At 39.7% G+C, this 24583-nt stretch overlaps 1 protein-coding gene across 8 annotated transcripts in view; it reads right to left on the bottom strand.

Annotated features, from left to right (window-relative positions):
• Nucleotides 1–1358: 1358 nt before the first annotated feature.
• Nucleotides 1359–24583, bottom strand: part of LOC106954961 (liprin-alpha-3-like) — a 40145-nt gene continuing 16920 nt past the window's right edge. For 3 of the 8 annotated variants that reach the window (XM_015044829.1, XM_015044827.1, XM_015044828.1), the window contains 30 exons: nt 23615–23716; nt 22433–22597; nt 19461–19535; nt 19309–19368; nt 18996–19124; nt 18007–18099; nt 17581–17633; nt 16204–16297; nt 15945–16079; nt 14864–14947; nt 14642–14773; nt 14493–14555; nt 14336–14415; nt 13294–13480; nt 12291–12484; nt 11251–11494; nt 10322–10461; nt 10088–10236; nt 9643–9739; nt 9346–9427; nt 7735–7935; nt 7583–7645; nt 7144–7170; nt 6327–6502; nt 6138–6235; nt 4904–5079; nt 4718–4786; nt 4179–4341; nt 2955–3022; nt 1359–2382 (listed from right to left, as the gene is read on the bottom strand). In XM_015044829.1, coding sequence (XP_014900315.1) covers nt 2970–3022; nt 4179–4341; nt 4718–4786; nt 4904–5079; nt 6138–6235; nt 6327–6502; nt 7144–7170; nt 7583–7645; nt 7735–7935; nt 9346–9427; nt 9643–9739; nt 10088–10236; nt 10322–10461; nt 11251–11494; nt 12291–12484; nt 13294–13480; nt 14336–14415; nt 14493–14555; nt 14642–14773; nt 14864–14947; nt 15945–16079; nt 16204–16297; nt 17581–17633; nt 18007–18099; nt 18996–19124; nt 19309–19368; nt 19461–19535; nt 22433–22597; nt 23615–23716 — 3384 coding nt within the window. In that variant the 3' untranslated portion in view covers nt 1359–2382; nt 2955–2969. Of the gene's footprint in view, nt 2383–2954; nt 3023–4178; nt 4342–4717; nt 4787–4903; nt 5080–6137; nt 6236–6326; nt 6503–7143; nt 7427–7509; nt 7646–7734; nt 7936–9345; nt 9428–9642; nt 9740–10087; nt 10237–10321; nt 10462–11250; nt 11495–12290; nt 12485–13293; nt 13481–13520; nt 13533–14335; nt 14416–14492; nt 14556–14641; nt 14774–14863; nt 14948–15944; nt 16080–16203; nt 16298–17580; nt 17634–18006; nt 18100–18995; nt 19125–19308; nt 19369–19460; nt 19536–22432; nt 22598–23614; nt 23717–24583 lie in introns of those variants that run through there. The other 5 variants (XM_015044830.1, XM_015044831.1, XM_015044832.1 and 2 more) reach the window with 5 other exon arrangements.

Here is a 24583-nt window from a genome sequence, read left to right as displayed (position 1 = left end):
TTTTTTTTCGCCCTTCCCCCCATGGGTGCCGTTTGTGCCGGCGTTTTCCCCCCCCCCCCCCCCCTCCAGTTTAATCTCCCTGGTTTTCTGCTCTCCACTGCTCGTCTTTGCAGAACTTTTAACTATTACTGATGTCAATGTTATCAAATTACTGCAGCAATATATTTTTATTATGCAAATTGGCCGAACAAATCTTTCCAGAAATAAGAGTTGAAATTTGAGAGTTGACGCCACCAGAGTTTTCCTCTAATTTAGAAATCAAAATAATGTGTTAGTGCAGCTGCACCATGTGCAGAGTCTCCAGTCCTCAATGCTGTTTGATTCCTGATCCATTTGATCAGGAATCAATTTGCTGCCTCCTTCCTGTCCAGCTGCTGTTGCATAAAAGACACTAATGTCACACAAAACTTTAAAAACCTACAATAATAAACCATATTTAGCTCTTTACCAGAGATAATCGGGTTTATATGATGGCAGCATTCTAACACATTTCCCAGGTTGTTTTGAAAGAGAAAAAACTCCCACAGCATCATAGTCCCTCCACTGTACTTAACTGAAAATCTGTAACGTGTATTCAAACATAACTGGATGAGAATCCATGTTTATCTCAACAGAAATAAGGCAACAGTCTAACTCCAGGACATTATCGTGCATCGTTTCCTGCTGGGAAAAATTTAACAAAATGTACTTTTCAGCAAGAAAAACACCAGATGCAGCTGAAAGAGCTGGTCTAAATGCAAATTCAAACAAGGGTTTATTATTTGCAGATTGTCTGAAGTTTAAGCTTGAATTATTTTTGAATTGCCGTATTTTCCAGACTATATTGTCTGATTGATCTGTAGTCAGATCAATTGCCTTCAACTTAAAAGCTGCATCATACGAACTTCTTCGTGTGGTCGCCATGATGAGGGGGAATGAGTTTGAAAACATTTCTGCTGCTAGCATGTGCTTGTTCTAAATGAAAATTAGCGCCTTCTTCTTTGATTTCCAATTTTGACTTCTAATGATTCACGTCCTGCTAAAGAGCCCCCTGGTGGTTGAAGAAAAATCCAGACAAGCTGCACCGGGCAACAAGCCGCATGGTTCAAGGTGTGGGGGGAAGTAGCGGCTTATAGTCCGAAAAATATGGTAATTCTGGAGCTAATGTCTTTTAAGCTTCAATAATTCAGTTATAATTCACTTTACATCTGTATTTGTCACAAGCAGACTGATGTGGTGTATTTCTATAGAGAGATCAGTTTCCCTTCTCAGATTAAATTAATATTTGATTTTTGCCCAGTTTTCATAGATCTCAGTGCTGCTGTCGGTTCAAGATGTGTAAAAATAACAAAACATCTTCATCAAAAACTCCAATCTGCCACATTACAGGTATGTTTTTTTAATTACAGCTTTTACAATCATTTTCATTATTGTCATCATATTATGTCACTACTCTCCAGTAATATGAATTTAAATCATAGCACAATGTGTTTTTTTTATTCTCCAAAATGTACACATACAAGTAGCATATCTTAAATGTCCATAGTTTAAAACATATTTCCTTTTCATCAACCGCAAAATGAAATTACAGTCAGCCTTAAAACTGAGTATGAAATGAACGTACGGTTTAATACACACATACAAACTGTACATACATACATACAATAGCAGTTATCATAAAAATGATAAAAATAAAATACACGTTTTACAAAGTCCTGACCCGAGCGTCCACATCTTTAGATGACTGATATCATGAAGTTCACTCTGAAATGACAGATTTTGGCATGCATATTAACACAAATGCTCCCTATCTAAACGGTTTATTTTTTAAATCCTGGTTGGATCAGGAGTTTCTCATAAAGCACTTTTCCCAACTCTCGTCATTGGTCCTGTTCACATTTGTGCATCTCAGTTCCTCTATGGCTTCAGAACACACACAGGCACACACACACACACACACACGTCAGTTATCCGTCGGAGTGTTTTCTCCTTTCAGAGTCAGATCATCTGAAAATATATCGACCGTTTCACTCGATCTGAACAGGAATGCATTTCTTAAATCGTAAATTCGTTGTGTCAATATTGCCGTCTCACGCTCAGAAAAAGAAGATGAATTCACGACAGGCGATGGTCACTTTCTACAGACCACTTTCTACAGATTCAAACATCATCATCATGCCACAACTATGGAGAGGAAGAGACAGAAAGAGAGAGAGAGAGAGAGGGAGAAACTGATGGATAAATGGACATTCGCTCGTTATTTCGTCATCTTTTCAGATTTCATTCACACACCGTCTGATTATTTCGGGACACGATGTCAGTCGTCCGTTTTTGCTTTTGCTCTTCGGTATTTTTTTCTTAAAAAATGTGGGTTTTTTCTTTAGGTTGGAGTAGAAGTGAGTTCTAAAGAAGAAGAGAGAAAAAAGAAACATCTAAGTGTTATTACTCTGGTCAACAGTCAAGAAACAGTCTGAGGTTTTCCAACTGTTTGAGTCATTTTGATGAGCTGAATCCAACAATCACATCGGTTTTGCTCAATCAGGTCAACTTTCTGAGCTATGGAGCAACATCAGCATCAAAATGCAGGACCTGTTCTCACATCCTGAGAATCTGATGAGCAGGAGAAGAAATCAGGACAGGAAAGAGGCAGAGAATATTCCACAAAACGTAACCTTCAACTTACCCTTAAAAGTGTTTATTACTCAATTTACAGAAATCAAAGTTTATAACATTTAATTAAGAAAACCAGTTTTTTTCTCCTAAAACCTTTTTTGGATGAGAAATATTAATGGAAATGAGCCGATGTCAAATTAGTCCAAATTAAGTTAAAATAAAACCCTGACCTGATGGGGAAAAAAGTGAATGTCATTTTTGGATTCAGTGGTGCAAAATAATCCTAATTCATCTGAAAAAACAGACTTTTTTTCCTGTAACCAGGTTTTGTTATTTGCGCTGCTTCAGGAGGAGGTTCTCACCTGGTGTGCTTGTCTTTAGCAGGAGTACGTTCTCACAGAACCCGACTCTCCTCTGGGCCCAGAGTTAGCTGAGAAAGAGAAGGAGGATTATTAACAGACAGTTACTGACGACCCGTCCGGGTTTTACTCGGCACCGGACAGACCGATCTACAGTTATATGCAAAAGTATTCATGCTGCTTGAATTTTCTCACATATTGCAGCAGCATGATGACAAATTTTACTGGATGATAAATCGTCCCAGAAGTTATCATGATAAACGATAATATTGTTTATTATATATTATAACACATTCTTACAGATCAATAAACTTTAAATTCCTATGAACATTTAAAACTGGAACTGAAGACTTTTTAAATATCCAGAATAAATAAACAAAACAACAAATATAATTAATCATAGAGTCTCTGTAAACCAAACTGTCTTTCAAAATAAGAGCAGGTTGAGACCAGACTTTTACCACCCAGTTTTTGATAGAAAAAAAAGAGTTTGTTTTAATTTATTATGCGATTCATTGATTTATTGATCATTGTGACAGGCCTTGAAGCAGCATTGGAACCACAAACACAATCAGTACAACAGTAGAACTTAATATTTGTTTACAGTTGCATCGATTGGACATTCCCAGGAGGTTTTAACCAGATTTGGACCTCAGAATCATGAAATGATCCCAAAGGAGACACTTCTCAGTGTTTTCATTCGGTAGGCTTAGTTCGATTTAGTAGATTGAGACATTCGTAACATTTTCAGTTGGTGCGGTTCACTTTCATCCTGCATCGGGTCAAACGAACCAAACCCTCCGAAGAACCAGTTCCTCCTGTCGCCTGTAGGGGCGCTGCATCAAGAACCACTACAGAAAAACCTCTGAAGAAGAAGCTGAGCAGAACTTCCTTCTTTACAAAATGTAAACATCAGTGGAGAGCATCAGATTTTAGCAGTTGGAGGATTTCTCTTTTTGTCTTAGGGAAAAAGAGAACGAGCCATTTCTCCTGCTGGCGATAGACTACTGTGTTCGTTTGGTTTCGTTTACCCACAATGCACTGTGAAGCGCTCTCCATACCGTTGACCTTCACATATACATTGTTGCAGAGTTCATTTAATCCGAACCGAGACTTAGCCTTGCAGGTGGACATGAGTTTGTGTTGGTCTCTGGCTAATTTGAAATACCTAAAATACAACTTGACTGTAGCTGTAATTACCCACCATGCAGCGCTGCAACTCCTCACCTTCGCTCTGGACTTTCCTCAACGTGACGGAGGGCGTCGAGATGGCGGAGGCACGGAAGTTGGCAGGTAACGTCTCGGAGGAATCGGACGTGACGCCGCGGAGATCCTTCTCCCGGAACATCTTCCTCCAAGACGGGGAGCGTGTGAACGTTTTGGTGCCGTCCTGCAGGAAGCAGAAAGAAACGGAGGTGATTTAGGAAAACCAGCATGCAGAGCAGAGGACGGCCATTACAGCCTGTTGATAAACTAGCATTTGACAAAGCACTCTCTTTTGGACGGTTTGGTCTTGCATGCTGTAACTAAGCAATTAGCACCATGTAAACACAGCTGAGCCTCTTCTGCATGCCAACAGTGGCACATGCACTGGAGCCCAAATGGCTCTCTCTATAAATAACAGGAAACTGGAGCTTTTCATGACAATGGGGAAAATTTGACAAGTGAGCAACATCAAAAAAATCTTTGATGTCAAGTAAAATGGACCTAATCAGCTGGTTACAGTAACGTCACACTTCATCTTCATGAGGAGCGATTTGTCGTACCTCATCAGGCCTCCTTTCTGTTCCCATGGAGATCAGAGCGTTGTACTCCTTCTCCAGGAGCTGCCTCGCCTGCAGAAACACAAATCCTGGTCAGACAGCAGCTGACAAAATGAGATGAACATGAGAATTATCTTGAAACTAGACAAATAAGCGTGGAAGCAGTAACTTCTATTTGAAGCTCAGCACCTGTGTGTTCTGATTTGGGATCTGGAGAAGAAGTGCCAAGTCCGTGTAATCAAACGTGTCGTCGAGTGCCAGGAGGGCCCCGTGCACCCCGCTCTCCAAAAGGTTGTCTGCAAACTCCTTCAAACCGATCGACTGAACCCAACACATCACGCGCTCATTGGACCAGACCATCACATCTGCAGAGAGGCAGGCAAAAGCAGCGGGAGAAGTTCCTTCTTTAAAGGCACGTCTGGTGAAAATGCCAGAGTTGAAATCTTAGGTGTGGTGCTAAATAAAAAGCCTTGGTGTTGTTTTAACACCACACAGCTTTAAAGTAACGCTGCCAGCGTATCTTCTGACAAATCTGCGTTGTTACGTTCGAGTGTAACGGCTGCAGAGTGCGTTCTTAAACCGCCAACGTTTAACGATCAGAGAGGATTTTTAAAATTATTTTGTTGCTCGTTACCTCAAGGAAGTCGTGCATTTTGTGTGAAATGACAGGCCTGTCACTACGACAAATTTTACTGGACGATAAATTGCTCCAGGAGTTCTTGTGATAAACGGTAATATTAAGTGACGCAATGCTTAAAAACGCAAGAACACATTCTACAAGATCAGTAAAGTTAAATTCTAATGAACATTTAACACTGGAACTGGAAGACATTTTAGATATTCAAAATAAATAAAACAACAAATAAAATGAATTTTCAAGTCTTTGTAAACAAAATTGTCCTTCAAAATAAGAGCTGGTTGAGACCAAAGCACCAAACTGAAAACTTTATCAAGCAGTGGAAATTATTGAGTTTGTTTTCATTTATCATGTGATTCATTGATTTATTGATTATTGTGACAGGCCTAAAGATTACCTGAAAAAGAAGATTCATGTTCTTAATTCAACATAAATGACTTAAATACACAAACAGGCTCAGTTTGGAGCAGGAAGGTCTTGGGTTCGATTCCCGGCCCGGCTGGGGTTCTCCGGCTTCCTCCCACAGTCAGACAGGTTGACTGAATTCACCTTTCAGTGTTACTTTAACATTATATTAACACCAACACCATGTCTGGTGTTAATTTAACCAAAACAATGGGTGTCAATCTGTCAACACTTTCACAAATGTGACTTTAACACCAGCCATTGTGGACACACATAGACACTGTGTTGGTGTCAAATTAACACCAACATTTTTTCTGTATTATGAGAATAAAATCTTCACATTTTCCCCAGCAGAGCCAGTAAACGTGAATCTTCACTAACCCGTGTTCTGGTGCTGACTTTCTTCCCTCCTCCTCTCCAGCTCTTTCCTGTCGTAGTTCAGGCGCTTCAAGCACATGATCCCATAGTGAAGACTCACCCTGCACGCAGAACAAAACACACATTATTCAGTTCTGCTAAAAAAACACATCATTCAGAAGACATGGGAGAGAAGGAGCGCGTCTGTCTCGCCTGTGGAAACTGTCCACCATCTTCAGCTGGCCTCTCAGTTCCTTCTTGGTGAGGTGGTCCAGCATGCGGGCGTCCACCAGTGACTCCATGAAGTAGGAGCGATACTGGGGGAGACCGAGACTGGGCAGCCACTCGTTTCCAACCCACTCATGGTTCATGTCTCCATGGGCCAGAATCTGGAAGGCAGGAAGGTTGACTTAAAAAAATCAAACACTTCCTGAAGAAAAACTCGCACAAAAGCTTTCCACTGGATCTCACAGATAACTGGACCGTAACGGACTGCAGATGAATAAACGGTGGCGTTTTCTTCTGCTGTTGTACTTTACTAAATGCACCAGCACAGGCGACTTTCTCTCTGATTTTGTGCTACAGTATTAAGTGAGGTTATATGACGGTTTGCTAGGGTCATTGCAGAAAAAAGTAATTCTGCTAAAAACTAATCTGAGAAAATTTGTAGAAAAAAATTTGAAATTTCTTAGTTTCAAAAGTAAAACATTTTAAATTTGTGAAACTCTGAAATGTTCAAGTTATTTTCTAGATAGATTTTTCTAGTTTTGTTTAAATGTATTATTTTTTTTCTAACATGCCGTCATAAAGGTTATAATTGCATAAAGAAGCACTTTGGGGTTTTTGAAGTGTCACAAAATGTGCATTGCTTCAAATGGCCAGCAGGAGGCGCATGACTGCATATAGAAGAAACTGAGAATATTCCTTATGAGTTTACTTTTAATCATTCCTAAAGATTGTTTTACATTAAAAATTATGTTTGTGGAAAAATATGTTAATTTTGTTTAAATTAAACATAAGCTAGTCTCACCTGATCCCAGCTGAACTCCTTCTGCTCCTTTTTGGTTCAAAAAGAACATGAAGAAAAAAGGGAAAGAATTGGAAAGAAAAGGGAAGATTACCAGGTAGGAGTATGATGTTTCGTGTGTGTGTGTGTGTGTGTGTGTTACAGTGAATCGGTGCCAGAATAAAATGGAGGGGAGAGGAAAAGCAGAAGAAGGAAAAGCTTTGTTAGTGAGTGAAAATTAGTTGGAAAAACACCACATCAAAACAGATTTCAGGGAACAGCAGGGAAAAGGTGAAGCCAAAAATTCCTAATCAGAGACAAAGAAAAAGAAAAAAGCTTTACTCATATTGCTCACTTTGCTTCGCTAAAAAAGTGCTTCTATCTAAGCACCTCAAAGCAGAAACTTCTGACATAAAGGCTGCTATAATCCTGAGTTTTAGCGAGCAATAGATGCAGTGCTTACTGGTTTGGTGGCAGCAGCGAGAGACTCCATCTCAGCATGCGTCATCCAGATATTACTGGTTGACTTTAAAGACAGAAGCATAAGGGAGAATGAAAACTTTTTGTTTGAACATGTAGAGCAGAGATTTGCTGAGGTTTTCCTCTGAGGCTTACGGAGCGCGTGCTCGCCGGAGCCGACGGACTCGTGAGGGAAACCATTTCCTGGATGGCCAGGCGAAGCTTTAGCCTGTGCAGAGGGTTGCTGATGCCGATCTCCCTCTGGATCTCAGTGTCCGACAGGTTGGCCATGATGGCGCCGCTCTTCACGTTGGCGCGGCACGCTGCCACGTACCACGCAGGCATCCCGACCCACAGCTTGGCAAACAAAGTGTGGACACTGTGAACTCTGAATGGTGGGAACTCTAAGCTTTTCTTTCTCTCTCAAATTATTACTGCAGTATTACAGGTTCCTAAATGACACAATATGGGGAAGGAAGTGAGATTTTATCTAGGGATGCATGATGTCTGCTCTGAAGGCAGGACTGTAGTGTAATTCTTAGCTTCGCCGCTAGGTGGCGCGGCCGTTTAGTGAGTAATATTTTGTTCCGCTGAGGAAGAAGTTCAGATCGGCGGAAAGTTTGGTTGTATGTAGTTTTGCGTTTGTTTTTTTATGAGTGTGCGTCCATAAGACTGGTAAGTTACTGTCTATTTGTGTTTAAGTAGAATAATATGTGTATTTTATTACTTTGGACATTTTCTGTTTGCTAATTTGTCCAGATTAAGCTATGGCTAAGCTAAGCTAAGGTCTACTCTAAAATAGTGAATTCTACTATGTTTAGTTGAGCTCTTTTACTTTATTTAACTTTATTAGTGATTGAAAGATAAGACAGGAGTAATGAGAATAATGTTTTATTTAATTTACCTTTAAGAAAACATAGAAGATACTAATTTTTTATTTTTACACACAGCAAAACTTCATGATTCCCAAACTGTGTTTTTAAGAATTTATTTTAGGATTATCAGGTTAAGATTTGAGCAGATCCAATATTATTTGTTAGCTGGCTTAAATCTAGCCACAGATGACGGACAGTTAGCTAAGTATTAGCCATTTGTGCTAACAGATCATTGGTATCGTTGTCTTTTTTCTACGGTCCATCTGAAATCTTGTCGCAGAAGAAATTTAAGTGACTTCTTCAATGCTGATGTAACTTATGTTTACTTTTAGATAACTCCCGTTAGTTTATGAATTATGGAGTACTTTTTATTTTAGACCAAAATTTAGCTTTATACTTTTAGTATCGATGCAAGACTTAGATAAACCCTGCTAGTTTATAAATTGTGGAGAACTTAACAATCCAGAACAAGAACCCAAGATGGAGAACCAACATTTAGCTACTTAGCAACCCACATCAACTGGAACATCTGAAAGTGTCGTTTTTCTTTTGCTGTACTTGTTTTGTTTGTATTTCTTTCTAATTCATGTGAAAAAAAGAATCTTATTTGATGTACCTTAAAGGGAAATCAGAATCGACTAAAATTGGAAAGTTAAGTCAAAGCTTTACAAAAAGCAAAACTAGAATAGAAATTACCTTTATTGTCCCTCAGGGGGAAATTCAGGCCTAATTTATTGTTTTTTCCTGAAATTATTAGATTTCCTTGAGATTTACTTCTATTGTGATGACAGGTAACTGAGTTTTCAGGCAGATATAGTTGCTGGAAGCGTATTAAGCGATGAATGACATTAAATCGCATAAAGCAAAGAACCGGACCGGGGCTGATGCGTACCTCCAGCCAGGTGACGACAGTGGGGCCGTCCCAGGAGGCGAAAGGAAGACCCTGACGACAGGCTTCCTCCAGCAAGTCATGTCTGGCAAAGAAAGTGGAAAACAGATTTTTGACAAGAGATTAATTTCTTCGTATCTCACCTTACTGATGTTTCCATTTATAAATAACAGTAAACATGAGATGTCATTTTATAGCATCCCTCAGTGCATGCTTGGTGTCACTCGACTGTGATTAACAAATCTGCTCCAGAGATTATCTTCTAACATGAGAAGAGTGAGGAAAGATGTCTGGTCTCACTTCTTTTTGCTGCGGCGATCTTTCTCCACCGTTCCCGTCCCGAGCTTCGCCAGGCCCAGTGGGTCGGCCGAGCCGAGGTCATCAGACGGAGTGGAGGCTGTGGGGAAAACAACTGCTTCAGTCCACAGGTTGGTAAATAACCAAGTTTACATGTTGATTCTGCAAGTTAAAACTGGCTACTTTGGCTACTGTTTGTCACAGGGTTTCCCCCAAAGACTGGCGGGCCGCCAGGCTTTACTTGTGCCCCCACCAGGCTAAGCTTACTTATTTAAGTCTTTTTAAAATATTATTTAATACCTTAGACAGAGTAGCTTGTCAACGAATAAGCAATTTCCCCTTGGGGATCAATAAAGTTTATTCTATTCAGTTCTATATTTTACAGTTTTGTTTTAGTTTTGCTCTGTAAAACCGGTCCAGCAGAGCAGCTTCCAGTTTGTCCACAGACCCAGAGAGGCAGATTCCCGCCCAGGCGTGCCGATTCTCCCCTTCTCCTTCTTGCCAAACAGACGGCCGATGGACGACTTGATGCTTTTCTTTTTGCTGGCTTTGTGAAGGGAGTCCTGGCTCGCTGTGGTGGCGCCGTCAGCAGAAAGACTGAGCAAACAGAAACAACCAGAGAACAGTTGAAGTATGATGACTGCTAGCAGGCCTCGTTCACAGCAGGGTTTCCGTTCTGCACCTGCGGAACTCGCGGTGGTCGTCCAGGCCGGCTCCCGGGTGTGTGTGAGTCATCCGGTCCAAGCGCAGGGCTCGGGGGACGGGCGGAGGTGTGGAGTCGATCAGGGCCAGCGCTCGGCATTCCTCACCCTCTTTGCTGTTCTGCAAATGGGAAAACATTCACTGGACTTACACAGCGCTCCTCAGAGTCTCGCCGCTTTAAGATGCTGCTGCTGGTTTAACTAAAACTAACAAAATAATGGAAACTGGAATTGAGAAAACATTTTTGTAAACTGAAGTAAGTAAAAACTGACTGGAACTATATCACGTTTTCATAACACACATACATTTTTGAAAACGTTATTGTCTGTTGAGTATTTGTTAACCAATCGATGTATAGATAACCACAATACGATACTTTGACCTTTTGAATTCTGCACCTAAAAATTTAAAGTTAACTCTGTCAATTAAATGCATGATAAATTAAAATTAGCTCAATAATTTCCATTTCCATGATTTATCGATTCTCTATTTCTACCTAAATGTTATAAATTTTTGGTCTCAACTAGCTCCTTGTTTTTGAAGGAGAATTTTGTTTACAGAGACTTAATTCATTTTATTTGTTGTTTCTGTTGTTAAATGCTCATTTGAATTTTAAGTTTATTAAACTTTGACAATGTGTTCTTGCCATTACTATAATATTACTTAAATGGTCTCAAAACAATATTATCGTTTATCGCAATAACTTCTGGGAAAATTTATCGTCCAGCAAAATTTGTTATCATGACAAATAGTATGAAAAACTAAAACTACTATAATTAATAAAAACTAAACAGTATTTTACTAATAAAAATGAGTAAATACACTCTAAAAACTAATTAAAACCAATTGAATTAGACAAAAAGTCACAACATGAAACAAACCATTAGAGCCCTGTCTGGGAGTCGGTACCTGTCTTTCAGTCTCCCTGGCAGGCGAGTGGGGCAGGCGGGGGGTGGAATGACCAGAACTGGGAGGCGACGGCGACGCCAGGGTGGAGGACGTGATGGACGGGGTCATGTAGCCCCGCCCCATGCTGTCCCGCCCCCCCAGTGAGGACGGAGGGAGAGGCGAGGCATCGAGAGCCACGCTGCTGACCCGGCTCTCGATCTCCTCGGCCCGCAGCTCCGTGCTCTCCTTCTCCTCCTGAATCAGTCTGGGAGGAAAGAAGAGGAGGAAATAACCATGTTGTTCTGGATGACTGGGGCCCAAATCCACCCTGGACCCTGAGCAGGAGTCTTTATTAAAGTTACTACCCACTGCGGTGCAAACAAATGTAAACTGACAGCATAAACACACCAGCATGGTTTCCACTGCAGGATTTAACAAAATATATTATTTTTTTATTAAGTCAGAGAATAAAAACAGCAGCTAATTCTGCTCTGTTTGATGACATCACAAGAGGCACAGGAGCTGCTTTTTAATTAAAAGGAGCCATAATGTGTTTCTACAGCCGTTCTGGATACAAGGAATACAGCTGGAGAAAGAACTGGATTTAAAACATGAAATTAAAACGAACTGAACTCAGAAGAACTGATTGGTTGTTTTCTACCTTTTGTGATGTCATCAGATCCATCTGTTCAGAGCAGCTCGTTTTCAGGACGATAGTTTGAGTTCGACTTCATTGAACGTAGTGTAATAAAAGTTATATGACTTTTGTGTGTTTTTACGATATAAAGCAGTTCAAACTGCCTTGTTGCTATGCAAATAAACTTGATTGATTGATATACAAACAAAAGAAATGGAAAATAAAAGCAAACAAAAGAAAGGTAGTAAAATATATTTACACATTCAAAGGATCCCATAAATTACTATTCATGTTAACTTGGTTTTACCAGTATTAGTATTTTCTCCTTATTTATAACTAGTACGGTGCATTCACACTTCAATGCCCATTTAAGCAAGCATCATTTTTAACGTTAAAAAATTCAGAAAAATGTAGTGATACTCACTTGATCTCCTTATTTATGGCCTCCAGCTGCTCCTGCAGCATGATGGCCAGCGTCTGGACGTCCGTCTGTCCGCTGGGAGACAGAAGCTCGGACCCAAACAGAGTCTCTCTGTCCTCTTCATCATCAGAGCAGCCGCCTTCAACGCCGCCCTCAAACCCAGGGGGCAGCATGTTGCCACTGTCCCAGTCTCCATACTGAGAAGAGAAACAGTCTTCCTCAGGAATAATTAGAAATTAGCTTTTATAACAAGCTCTGCACTGTAAAACATCTGAGCTGCGTTTAGTTTTGTCAACTGTCTTCTGCTCTTTAATTCAAATAAATTTAGTGAGTTTTAGATTGTGAACCTAAATGAGAGTTTGGGAAAGATAAACTTACAGCAGTAAGTTGTATTAACTTTTTATTAAGAGTTGAATAAACAGAGTTTTTAGGTTTGCACTTTAAAAACTGAAAGAAGAAAAAGTCAGGAGTGGGAACTATTTCCCAGAATGCTTAGCGGCGTGTATTTCTCTCCTGAGATGGAAGTGTGTTACATTGATCTGTTCACACTAAATGTTTCTGAGCTGAATTCATTCAGATGTTAAATAAAATTCATCATCATATCAGAAATTTGGTTTATGCAGTTTGAAACAAGAAGTTAAATTATTCTACAGTAAAATAAATAGTTATTTTAACTTGATATTGTGAGTAAAATATCAGAGAAATGTGGCTCTTTAACTGGGTGAGGACAGTTTTTTTTCTTGCATTTTGTGAAATAATTATTTGGTTTAAATTGCAGCATTAAGTAAAAACTCACAATTCAAGATTAATGAACTTAAAAACAAAGTTTAGACAACTTGTCTCCTGTTGTTAAATCAACTTCATGAACTTTAATTTATGAGTTAAAACCAAAACTATTTTCTTGTTGACTTAAATTTCATCTTCCAGGCAGCAGGTGGGCTTTTATTTTCAAGTTAAATCATCTTCTAATGTTTTACAGTGTGCTGTGTCGGCCTGAGAGGACCACCTTGCCACCGTCGTCCCTGGGAGGCCCCCAGCGGCCGCGGTGGGCCCGCCTGACCACCACCCCACTGGAGGAGTTTCCGTAGCCGGCCGGGAGCGAGCCCCCGCCCTGAGGGTACCGCAGCTCGGAGGCGCTCCCTGGAAGAGATCTTCGAAAAAGGGTGGAGGGAAGTGAGCTGACGCTGCCCGCCCTACGATGAGATCCAGAATTCATTTGTTATGCAAACTTACTGAAAATGACAACTTCCATTTTCAAGGAGATGGTGAGAAGTGAAGTGTGACAGTTCATCAGAGGTCACACACTCATCATGGACATAAATATGATTCTGATTTATGGTTTTTCGGAGCAAAACAATCTGAAGGTTTTTCTGATTTAAACAAAAGGAGATTGCTGGTACTCTGAAGATAATTTTTCAGAAGTGACGTTTTGCTTTTAGCCGTCTTTTACTTCAAGGTGGAATGATTATGTGACAAAAAAAAACAGTCAGATGTGAACCTTTGAATTCAACGTTACGGCTGAATTATTTACATAAATCACCACACATGTAAGTCTGTCGTAATAAATCAATCATGTGATAAATTAAAACATTGATTATTCCCATTTGGATGATTGTTTATTTTCTCTTTCTACCAAAAACTGGATGACAAAATTCTGGTCATTGATCTTAATCAGCCATTTATTGAAGGGAAATTGTGTTTATAGAAACTTCAGCATCAATTTTATTTGTCGTTTTGTTTATTTATTTTGGATATTTAAAATGTCTTCCAGTTTTGTTGTTAAGTGTTAATTCGAATTTAAAGTTGTTTGTTGCATCATTCCACCTCGAACTGCTTCAACAAGTCGTTCCCATTCATTATGACATTTATGTTTCTGATGAATGCATGCGGTGACTTCAATCATTTCTTGGTACATCAGAGTAAAGAGTGAAAACTAACAATATTAAGCAGGTCGTAGTTAAAGACAGCAGATGTTAAGTTTCATGGAAATTCAATCATTTTAGTCTGTAAACAGAAGAAGGTTCAGTTAAACGTTGATGGAGGCCAACCTGGAGTAGGAGGAGCCGGGTCTGCCTCTCAGCTGATCCAGCTCCAGTTGGACTCGCTCCAGCTCAGCCAGGAGCTGATCCTAAACACAAACCACAATATTCCAGCTCGTTCACTGGAAATTCACATTTCATTTAAAACAAGAGGAGAAATGAGCACCTTGTTAGCGAGAAGGTCGTCTTGGATCTTCTTCATGTTGGCCAGCTCCTCAGAAAGCGCGTTCTGGCAGTGAACAGGAGAGAGAGCATTGGTGGTGTAATGTTGTTGCATTGGACAAAGCTGACCTCTGACCTCTGGTTTCTCCTCACCTTCTCCTCCAGCGCAGCCATCCTCTCTTTGAGGTGCAGCTGAAGCCTCTCGTTGGACTCAGACAGAAGTTTATCTACCGTATCCGAGAGCCGTTTGTTGTGTTCATCGTTCATCTTCTCCCGCTGCCTGGCCTGAAATCAGGCAAAGGAAGCCGAACTTACTGTTAAAAAAAGAGAAAAATCTCTGGTGAAGGAAGCCAAAGAGAAAGAAAACGATGTTACCCGTTGTAGTTCTTGATTTTTCTCTTCAAGCTGGGCTTCCATTTGCCGCAGTCGCTCCTCAAAGTTTCCGTGGCGCTCCTCTGCCTGGTAACAAATCAGTTTTTAAATTATTACAGCGTAACCTGTGTCTGAATGGAAGCTTGTTTTCTCATGTAACAACCACAAACCAACATGTTTTAGATGGGATTTCATGTCACCAACAACAGAAAAATGTAGAAACCAAAGGAAACAGATACACAATGCTCAAAGTTATTCATCAAATCCAGAATCTCTGAAGAGTTTTGTGAAGAATTAAATCTGAAATTACAGTCATAATTATTTTAGGATCACAGATTTAACAGCTTAGAATATCCAAGAAGGATTTTACAGAAAAACAACCCTGAACATCCACGTCTTAGAAAAACAGAGCGTCTTTAGTCAGAGGCTCTTCAAATTCAGGAGAAATGAAATAATGAGTTACAGCGTTTCAATAAATCGTTTTCAGTTCAAACTGAACTGAATATTGTTTAACTTAACTCTGCCTTAAACTTCTGAAAGTTACTGGTTTCACTGTGGATTTTATCAGTTTGTTATAATTAAGTAATTAGTAATTTTCTGAAAATTAGTAGAATCAGAATCCAAATGCTCATGTAAAAATAATCATGAGAGCCATTCATTATTTTCCTTCCACTTCACAGTTACACTGCTTGGTGTTGTTCCATCACTTGAGTCATTTTTTACTTGAGTAAAATTTCTGGATTTTTTACTCACTGAATGAAGAACAAACAAAAATTCACCAGACACAAACACACAGCTGCACTTTGTGTTAAACTTTTTTATATGGAAAGAAACTGACTTGGATTTTTAATTTTTATTTTGCCTGATATTTATATTTTCAATTTGGTCCTTAAAATACCAACATTTCCCTCATAACTTTACATTTTGGTCCAAATATTGATGTAATTTTGAAATGTTGAATGGTTTTTGTTTTGATCAGTTACTCAGTGGACTATTTACCAAATACTTTTGTACTCTTAGTTGAAGTAGTGCTCCTCTTACTACAGTGCAGATGCTGGGACCAGGTCTGGTAAAACATGATCACCTTATTGAGAGCAGCGACTCTCTGAGCGAGCTGCGCCTCGATCTCCGGCAGCGTCTCGGCCCTCTGCAGCGTCTGCTGCAGCTTCTGCTTGGCCTCATCCAGACGCTCCTGCAGCTGCCGGTTCTTCTCCTCACTCTGGACACAGAAAAGCAAACTCATGCCTATGAGCTCTGCAGCTGGAAAATACTCCTCCAGATCCATTTTCATATTTGCTCTCAAACAGTGAGGTGTTTTTTTGCCTGCTCAGAGGCAGATTTACTTGTCTGTGCAGGGACTCCTTGCTGGCCAGCTCGTTCTCCAGCTTGTCTTTGATGTCATGGAGAGAGGTCGCCTCCCTCTGGGCACTCAGGTACCTGCAGGCAACGGAAACCAACATGTTTCTGGTTCAGGTTGTCACAGGTTGTTAATAGTTTCAATTCTGCTTTTTACAGGAGAGGATTAGGGACACTGAAAAAAAGAAGAATTCTGACATTTTTCTCAGAATTCTTCTGAAAGTCAAAATTCTGAGAAAAGTCTGAATTCTGGGAAAAAAGTCAAAATTCTGAGATCAAAATCAGAATTCTGACTTTAATATTTTGAGATCAAAAGTAAAAATTCTAGGAAAAATGTCAGAATTATGACAAAAAAGTCAGAATTCTAAGAAAAAAGTAAAAAAAATTCTAAGAAAAAAGTCAAAATTCTTAGAAAAAATAAAAATTCTGAGTCAGAATTCTTTTCATGTTTTTTTCCTCAGTGGCCATAATCCTCTTTTGCATGGATCTAACCAGACTGCAAAAAATAAAATAAAATAAGATAAAATAAGGACAGTAACCTGCATACTGCTAATACGTAACTTTTGATTCAGTTTATCATTCAGTCTTCTTTAGGAAGTCCCACCTGCCATCAAATACAATGAATCCGATTAACCTAAAAATAAAATTTAGGACCTGCAGTAGGTTTTCCTTGTACTTTGCTCTTTTCCACCCCTGAACAAAAAGTGATAGTTTCTATAGAGGTTACAGAATTGCAAAGAGTTCAACTTGTAAAGGTATCAGTCAGGAGGGGGCTACAAAAACTGTGTGTTGTCTTATCAATAATTTGAGAAAACACAGACTGATGTTACAAAAAAAAGGAGATTGCTCCAAATTAAAGAAAGGATAAGTTGGAAAGTAGCCAGAGACAGACAGCAACATTGAAGGAGCGGCGAGAATTTATGAGTGAAGCTGATTAAACTGGATTTTCATGTGACAATGGATGAAAATTCCATCTTCCAAAGAAATCAGAAATGGCCTAGCATAAGTTCAGGAGCACATCTGAGGAGGCGCCAGAAACATTTCTTCAAAATCTGATATACTTGGAAAAGATTAGCCAGGTAGAGTGGGATGCCAAAAGTTGCTTCAACAGTTTAAACTAGCTTCACGCTAGCTCATACCAAATGCGACATGAGCTAGTGTGAATTTAAATTGCCTTGTAACTGAAGATCCATCACAGGAGTTTGCTTGGTTTTCCACTTGCCACCTTTGGCAACATTATACAACCATTTCCACCTAAAATATTAATTTTTTGTTGAAATGTGTGGGATTAAAGGGGGAAAATTTTTGAAAACAAACACAAACTCGGTGATTTTGCACTTAGACTTTTGGTTATGATCTGTTACCTTCGCTCTAGCGTTGTAATTCTCTCTTCCATGTCTTCTCTTTGGCAGAGAGCCTGTAAAAAGCAGCAGTTCAGGTTATTCTATCCAACAACGCAGCTGTTACCGTGCAGTCCGGAAAACTGATTAATGCTAACAAAAGGAGAAAATATGCATTTCTGCCCTGCGTAAGCATTTTGTTTAGACTCTGCAGTGTTACTATTCACTCCTCTCTTTGCATATATTTGGGTCTGAAATATCAGTAATCCGAATAAATATATAAAATATTTTAACTGTTAAACAATTTGTGATTCCCTGCTAACCCAGCCCCAGAATAACCCGGTGTATTATTAGCCGCTATGCCCACAGAGTCTGGATCTACCCCTGGAGCCCCGGGTGCTGAGACAGCTCCGGGTCCGGGCCAGGAAGGGACAGATTGGTCCAACAGACCTCCTTCACTTCCCTTTGGAGCTTCTGATTGGCCTCCTCCGTCTTCGTCACCTCCCTCCTGGCGGCCGCAAGCTGTTCCTCTATTTCTCCAACCTAGTGTGAGCGAGAGAAAACGCCACACACTGAACCTGCAGAATTCACTATTATCTGCCACAGAGTTAGGTGTCAAATTGAAACAACAGCGACTGATGACAATCTCCATCTGGTTAATGTACAAACACATTTTTTTAATCCTCAGTCAAACCGTTTTTTTGTATGTCAATAGTTATACAAATCAGATTAGGCTAAAAAAATTTATTTGGCTGATATCCAATATTTCTGAAGTTTTTTACTGCAAAGGTGTAATTTGCCACTAGAGGGAGCAGGTTTTCTGTTTTGGGAGTGATTGACCCCACGCTATTCGGAAATCTGCTCCGCCATGATGGACGTCAAAACAACCAATGCGCTCCTTTAAAGCCTGTATAAAAAAACAGGCAGCAGGTAGCCAAACATGGCTTCTATTTAGCTGATTGCACTTTACAAATGGTCACAGGGTGGAAAAAACTGGTTAGCATCTCGTCTTTTGAACGTTTCGATGTTGCTCCGGTGTAAAGGCAAAGGCTGTTTATGACAGCGATATAAATCATGTGGTGTGAATTCAGGTAAAGTCAGTAATCTGATCAACACGTCAGGAGAGAGGAGGTACGGGTCGTTTCCTAAGCTAGCTGTTTCCAACTTTTGTAAATCCCGCCGTCTATAAGCCCCGACCAGGTGTGTTGCGTTCAGAGACAAGTTATCTTGACTCGAACAAGTAGAAGTCATGAATAAATTGGCAAAAACAACTAAGGAAAACCATTTCAGTCGCTCTGTTCAATTCTCCCGTCCCTAATTTCCGACGTCCATCATGGCGCCTCAATATTCTAGCTGAAAATGTTAAGTTAAAGTTAGCATCCCTGCAAAAGACAGCTGGAAACATGTCTTCTCTGAGGCGCAACATGAGGCTCACTCACCTGTCGGCACATGAGGGCCAGCCTCTCCCTCAGCTGGGACAGCTCGGCTTTCTGCCGCTCTATCTCCCCTTCCCGCTGCCTCTCCAGCTCCCCGTCCTCCAGCCCAGACGAGGGGCCGTTGGGGAGCCGCTGGAAAGAGGACGAAACAGCAAAACAATGAGAGTAACGGAGAAAAAAAATAATGAGTTTGGATCTTTTTTTAAACTTCGGAAGAGGTGGAAAATCACACTGACACACCATGGTACCCAAAATCTACTTTGCTAACACGTACACAAAGACAACTGGAACCAACATGCAGAAAACCCTCCCTTACATCTTTCCCGCCGTCCACCCCTTGTTGACGTCTTTTAATTTGGTCTCTTAAAGAGATTACCTGAAAAGAGGGAGACAAAAAGTCCAAACAGAAACTTCGGATTAATAATCACGCTAAATGAGCTGGAGGAGTTGGTTTGCATCTGAGCTTACCTCTTGAGAAGACGCTGCGAGCTGATCTTCTAACATGGACACCCTCTCAAGGGCCACACGGAGCCGCTCTCGAACCTGATGGGGAAAACACACAGTGACCCAGGTAAGATGGCCGCCGTGGCGCTGAACTTTACGTTAAGCAGGAACCTCAGGAGCCATGACTGCGGCAGCGACTGGTTATGCACTAAAAAACCACAAACTACTACCAAGTGTTATTGATGACAATAATTTAAGTAACAAAAATTAACAATCAGATTAGTCTCTTTCAATAAAAAAAAACTTATAAAACTTTAAGAAAAACTCCAGCTGTGTGTTTGTGTCAGGTGAATTTTTGGTAAAAACATGCTTGTTTTTTATTAAGTGGGTAGAAAATTCAGAAATTTTACTAGAGTAAGAGTAGCAATACTAACTTAAAGTAACTTTTCAGCAAGATGATCAATAATTAATTGATATTGATAAAAAATAATAATTAAAAAAAGTAATGCTATGCAGTGATTGGTGTGATGGACTTAAAGTTCTTATCACAATATCTTGTAGTAACGATAACTATTTATTACTTCTTATGACTGTGACTGTATGACAACAAATAAAGCCCCACAAACACAAATACTGCTCTTGGAAACACATATCGACTTGAATCGAAATTTACAGATACTGTCATTATAGATACCGTCTTTGTCAGTGTTGAAAGTTGCAAAAATAACAACCTAAACAATACAGACAGTTTTGGGGGGATTTTGAACATCATTCATTTGAATTTATTATGACGGCAATAAATCAAAATTTATCATGATAAACGATACAAGTGCAGATTATTTCACCTGTAGTATGGGGAAATGTCTTGTTATAAGTAAAATAATCTACTAGAACTGGAATTACTGACTTTAAACAAGCTCCTGTATCTTGCTGAAAAGTTACTTGTAAGTTAGTTTTGTCTTATTTCAAGTGTACTAAAATATTTGCACTCAAAACTATACCAAAATACTTGGTAAGATTTAGTGTTTCTGCATCGTCAATTCATGGAAGTAGACAAAACTGAAACAAACATTGTTGTAAGAAATCAGCTCTGCTCTTTGGGTGCAGGAGGAACCGGAGAGGAAAAAGCAAAATGATGCCAAACACACTGGTGCCAAAAGCATTTTCATTATTCACAAAGTCTAGAAGCACCAATGGAAGATTGGAAACGTTTTTTCAGATGCAAAATATTGACCATTTCCTCTGGACTGAGCAAATGCTGATCCAGATATTTGATTATCAAGCCTCTTTAACGCTCGGATTGAGGCAGCCTGGGGAGGAATGAGAGCTCATTTGTTCGCCCTGGGGAGGAATGCTCTTATCTTCTCTGGATTTTCATCATGAATACAGTTTTTATTTTCCTGTAAACTCAGAGAATGGAACTATACCTCATATATGGCGTCAAAAATTGTTCACACATCCATTGTTGGTAAAACGTTCCCTTTTAAAACCTTTTTTTCTTCTCTATGTTCACTGACACACCTGGTAGATTATGTAAAAAGCTACAGTGTATTAATCTCTCAATAAAAAAAAATACTGCAGTTCCCCAACGCTGAACTCTGGAGATTTGCTTCTTTTTTTTTACCTCCCTTATCAGCTTCCTGACTTTGAGCTGTGACGAGATAAACTTGGATCTTCATCCAGCCTTTTATGTCACAGTTACACTTCATTTAAACTTCAGTCGTTATGGACAGGTAAACGCTAACAGGTACTCTCTTGACTCAGGAGGATAAACTCACATCTTACTTTAAGCTTATGTTGCCTTGATTTTCCCCAAATAGTTTTAAAATACTACACAGGGCTGCAGAGTACATCCCAAATTTACCACTGTTATGTCTGAGCAATAAATAGATCTGATCAAATAATCAGATTTTCTGTTTTTGCACATTTTATTTTTGGAAAATAGTTTTGTTTTTTTTTTTCCACCAATAGATTCTTCAGGTTTCCATGGTTTTCCCACGTAAGAACAACCATCAGGTTTCACCAGCGTTTTTACAACTTCTATTTATTTCCACTTAAATTCAGGTCAACTCAAAAAAAGAATGATTGAAATTGAAGGCAGTATTTTAAGATATTTGCTTTTTTATTTTACAACATGGCAAAGAAACAACTTGGCCAGTGATATATATTTGATGATGCTTGTTATCTAAATTGGCATAACAATAACTAAAAGATAAAGTGGTGGTAAAGTTATTAAGAAACAGCTCTAACTAAGATGGTTGAAACTTTGGCCAGAAGCAACTTTTAAATAAAATTTTGTTGTTCAAATGAAAATAGGGAGTACTTTTTTTTTCAGGCACTGGATGGACTACTAAAAATCTAATTTTTACAATAAACCCAAAGCAGGAACACTTAAGAACATTAAGTTCAGAAGTAATTTCATTATTGTGACATTCGCCAGTATTCATATTATTGATGAGACATAACGACATTAACGGCTGTTTACTTTATTTAGCCGTTTCATGGCGTCTGAAGTTTAACGCACCAGCTTTAATTTGAAAGGCATGTTCTCCTGTCTTTCTGGTTTTGAAAAGGAGCAAATAGAAATTTGGCCTTTGTGTCCAGTCATATTAAAAATGCAGGTAAATAGAAAATCATAACTAATATAAAGTTTCTAAACATTCTGATCACAAATGTTTTTACCCACTGAATGAATTTATTCAAATTAAAAGTTATTTTTTTATGTAAATTGTTGAGTGAGACTATCTTATTGAGCTTGTTAACTTTATTTTATTTTTTACATTCCTGTTTTGCTCTTTGACTAAATTCTCTCCATCCTCCTGAAGCTGGTTGCCGCGTTTGGTTGATGCTTCATTTTAGGTCAGGCAGCACCCAGGCACCTTCAGAGCATCTCCACACTAACTTTAATGAGAGCAGGAAGGAAAGTAGGGTAAGCCTGGATGATTTGCTGGAAGAGGGAAGGAAAGCGAATACATTTCACCGCTGCATTGACCCACCTTCTCGTCCAAGGCTTTGTGGTGCTCAAACAGGGATTTGAGAGCCTTGAGGACTTCCACCTCGCTGGACACGCCTGCAGGGGACTGGGCTTGCCTCTTCACCACCGTCATCCTCAGGCTGCGCTCGTGGCGGGACACCAGACACTCCAGGTGCTCCAGCAGCAGCTGCAGGACGGAGGGGAGAGGAAGTGAACATCAGGAAACGCTGCAGCTCAGAGGAGGAACCGGGCCGGGCAAACTATTCACTCCATGCAAATGTTCTCACATTGTATCAAATAACAACATTATGTGATGGGTTTTATGTGGCAGATCTTCAAAAATGAATGCAAAACTGAAACAAAACTGGATATAAAATCTCACTTATAATCTATTTAAAAAAAAAAACATTAAAGACTCATAGATTTGTCAATACTTTTAATAAGTACCTTCTGCTATTTTTTATTTACTTCTTATACTTTTTATAATTATGTTAGTTTCCTTTTTTTTGCAATTACTGTTTGAATTGATTATATTTTTTGTATTTATTTGCACATTTATTTATGACGTTAAATCACTTTAACCTTGTTTTTTATCACCTTTGTTTGTTTTTAGCAAGACAAATTACTCATTGTCCAGAGACAACAGGTGAAAAAATACCCCGGTGGCTAATTCTGATGCATTTACAAAAAATGTTAATTAACGTGCATTTTCCCTACCGAATAAATTAAATAAAATTAAAATTAGCATTAAATAAAATACAGTGCAAGCCACTGTGTTCATTAAACGGAATCAGAATGCAGAGATCCACTGTTTATATTAATAAGTAAATTATCATCTGAAACAAGGTGGTGGCAGCTTCATGCTGAGGGGAAGAGCTGGTCACCGTCGATGGAAAGACGGAGATTTACGATCCATCAGGAAAACTAATAGAAACACAATCCAACAGTTTAGATCAGAGCATGTCATCGGGAAAAGCAGAACGTTTAAGGAATAGTTTTGCAAAATAAATTAAAAGAACACAGAAGGAAGAAAAATAAAAACAGGAAGACAAAGAAGGAAGTAGAGTTAGAATGTGAATGGGCAAAAGACGAGATAATTAGGAAACAGAGGCGAATGAAGCGGCTTCACAGCCACAGCGGGGTGAGCAGCGGAGTCAGAGGCCGCGACGGCGCTAATAGGCAAAATGGCCGCTAAACATCTTACACGTGTGTTGTTTCTCTCCGCCTTGAGCTCAGCAATTTCCTCCTCCCTCTCCAGAAGCTGCTCCCGGCAAACGTTCAGCTCCTTAGTCAACACGGCGAACTCCTGTGAAACACACACACACACACACACACACACGGAGACACGCTGCAGTCAGGAGCAGGAAAACAGACTGAATGTATGTTTGTAATACTCTAAATGTGGCTAGGCTGCAATGAGACAATACAGTACAGATCAAGGTATATAAAAAAATAAATCTGGATTTTGCAAAACTAAATATAATTGGCTGCTTCAAGGATTCAAACAAAGAAAGCTAAAAATATTCACAACCAAAAGGCTCCCAGAAACACGTTTAGCGAGACGCCGGCAACTAAAGCTGTAGGTTGTACATGATGTAAAGCTACATAACAATCAGGTGAATCTGGCACAGATTCTCCCGTGAACTCTTCTTCATGGACAGATTACATCACGCTGTTACACAACGGGCCGGCAGCGCAGCGCTCGGCAGAGACCCCCAAAACAAAGCATCAAACGGCGTTTATGACACCACTGGGAATACATCTGCAGCGCCTGGGTGCAAACAGGACGCCGTGTCCTGCGTGATCTTTGCAAAGCCCCGCACCATCTGTGGTCATTTGTCTTTTCACGTCTCCATAAAACGCACCTACGGCTGCAGCTTAGCGCCGTTCGTAAAGACGCCTTGCGTGTTTCAGGTGTGTGCAGCGGCCTGATTTATGGTTAGAAACAGAGAAAAGCAGATAAATATAACTCGTTTGTGTTTGAAAGGGAGGAGAGTAAGACGGAGAGAGATGCATGCAGATGGTGACACAGTGGGTTCATTGGCCATCGGCCTTGTGGGATTGTTTCTTGCTTGGATCGGGGTCAGATTCTCAGTTAGCCTTTAGCGTCTTTGTCTTTTCTGTGGAACCTCAGTCTGTCTGTCTGTCTGTCTTTGCATCACTTTTTCATCTA

The sequence above is a fragment of the Poecilia latipinna genome, unplaced genomic scaffold, assembly GCF_001443285.1.
Source record: "Poecilia latipinna isolate Pla-1442-1.1 unplaced genomic scaffold, P_latipinna-1.0 Scaffold693, whole genome shotgun sequence".
NCBI classification, from domain to species: Eukaryota; Metazoa; Chordata; class Actinopteri; order Cyprinodontiformes; family Poeciliidae; genus Poecilia; species Poecilia latipinna.
The sequence above is the reverse complement of the archived record's forward strand: the minus strand, read 5'-3'. Positions and strand labels throughout refer to the sequence as shown.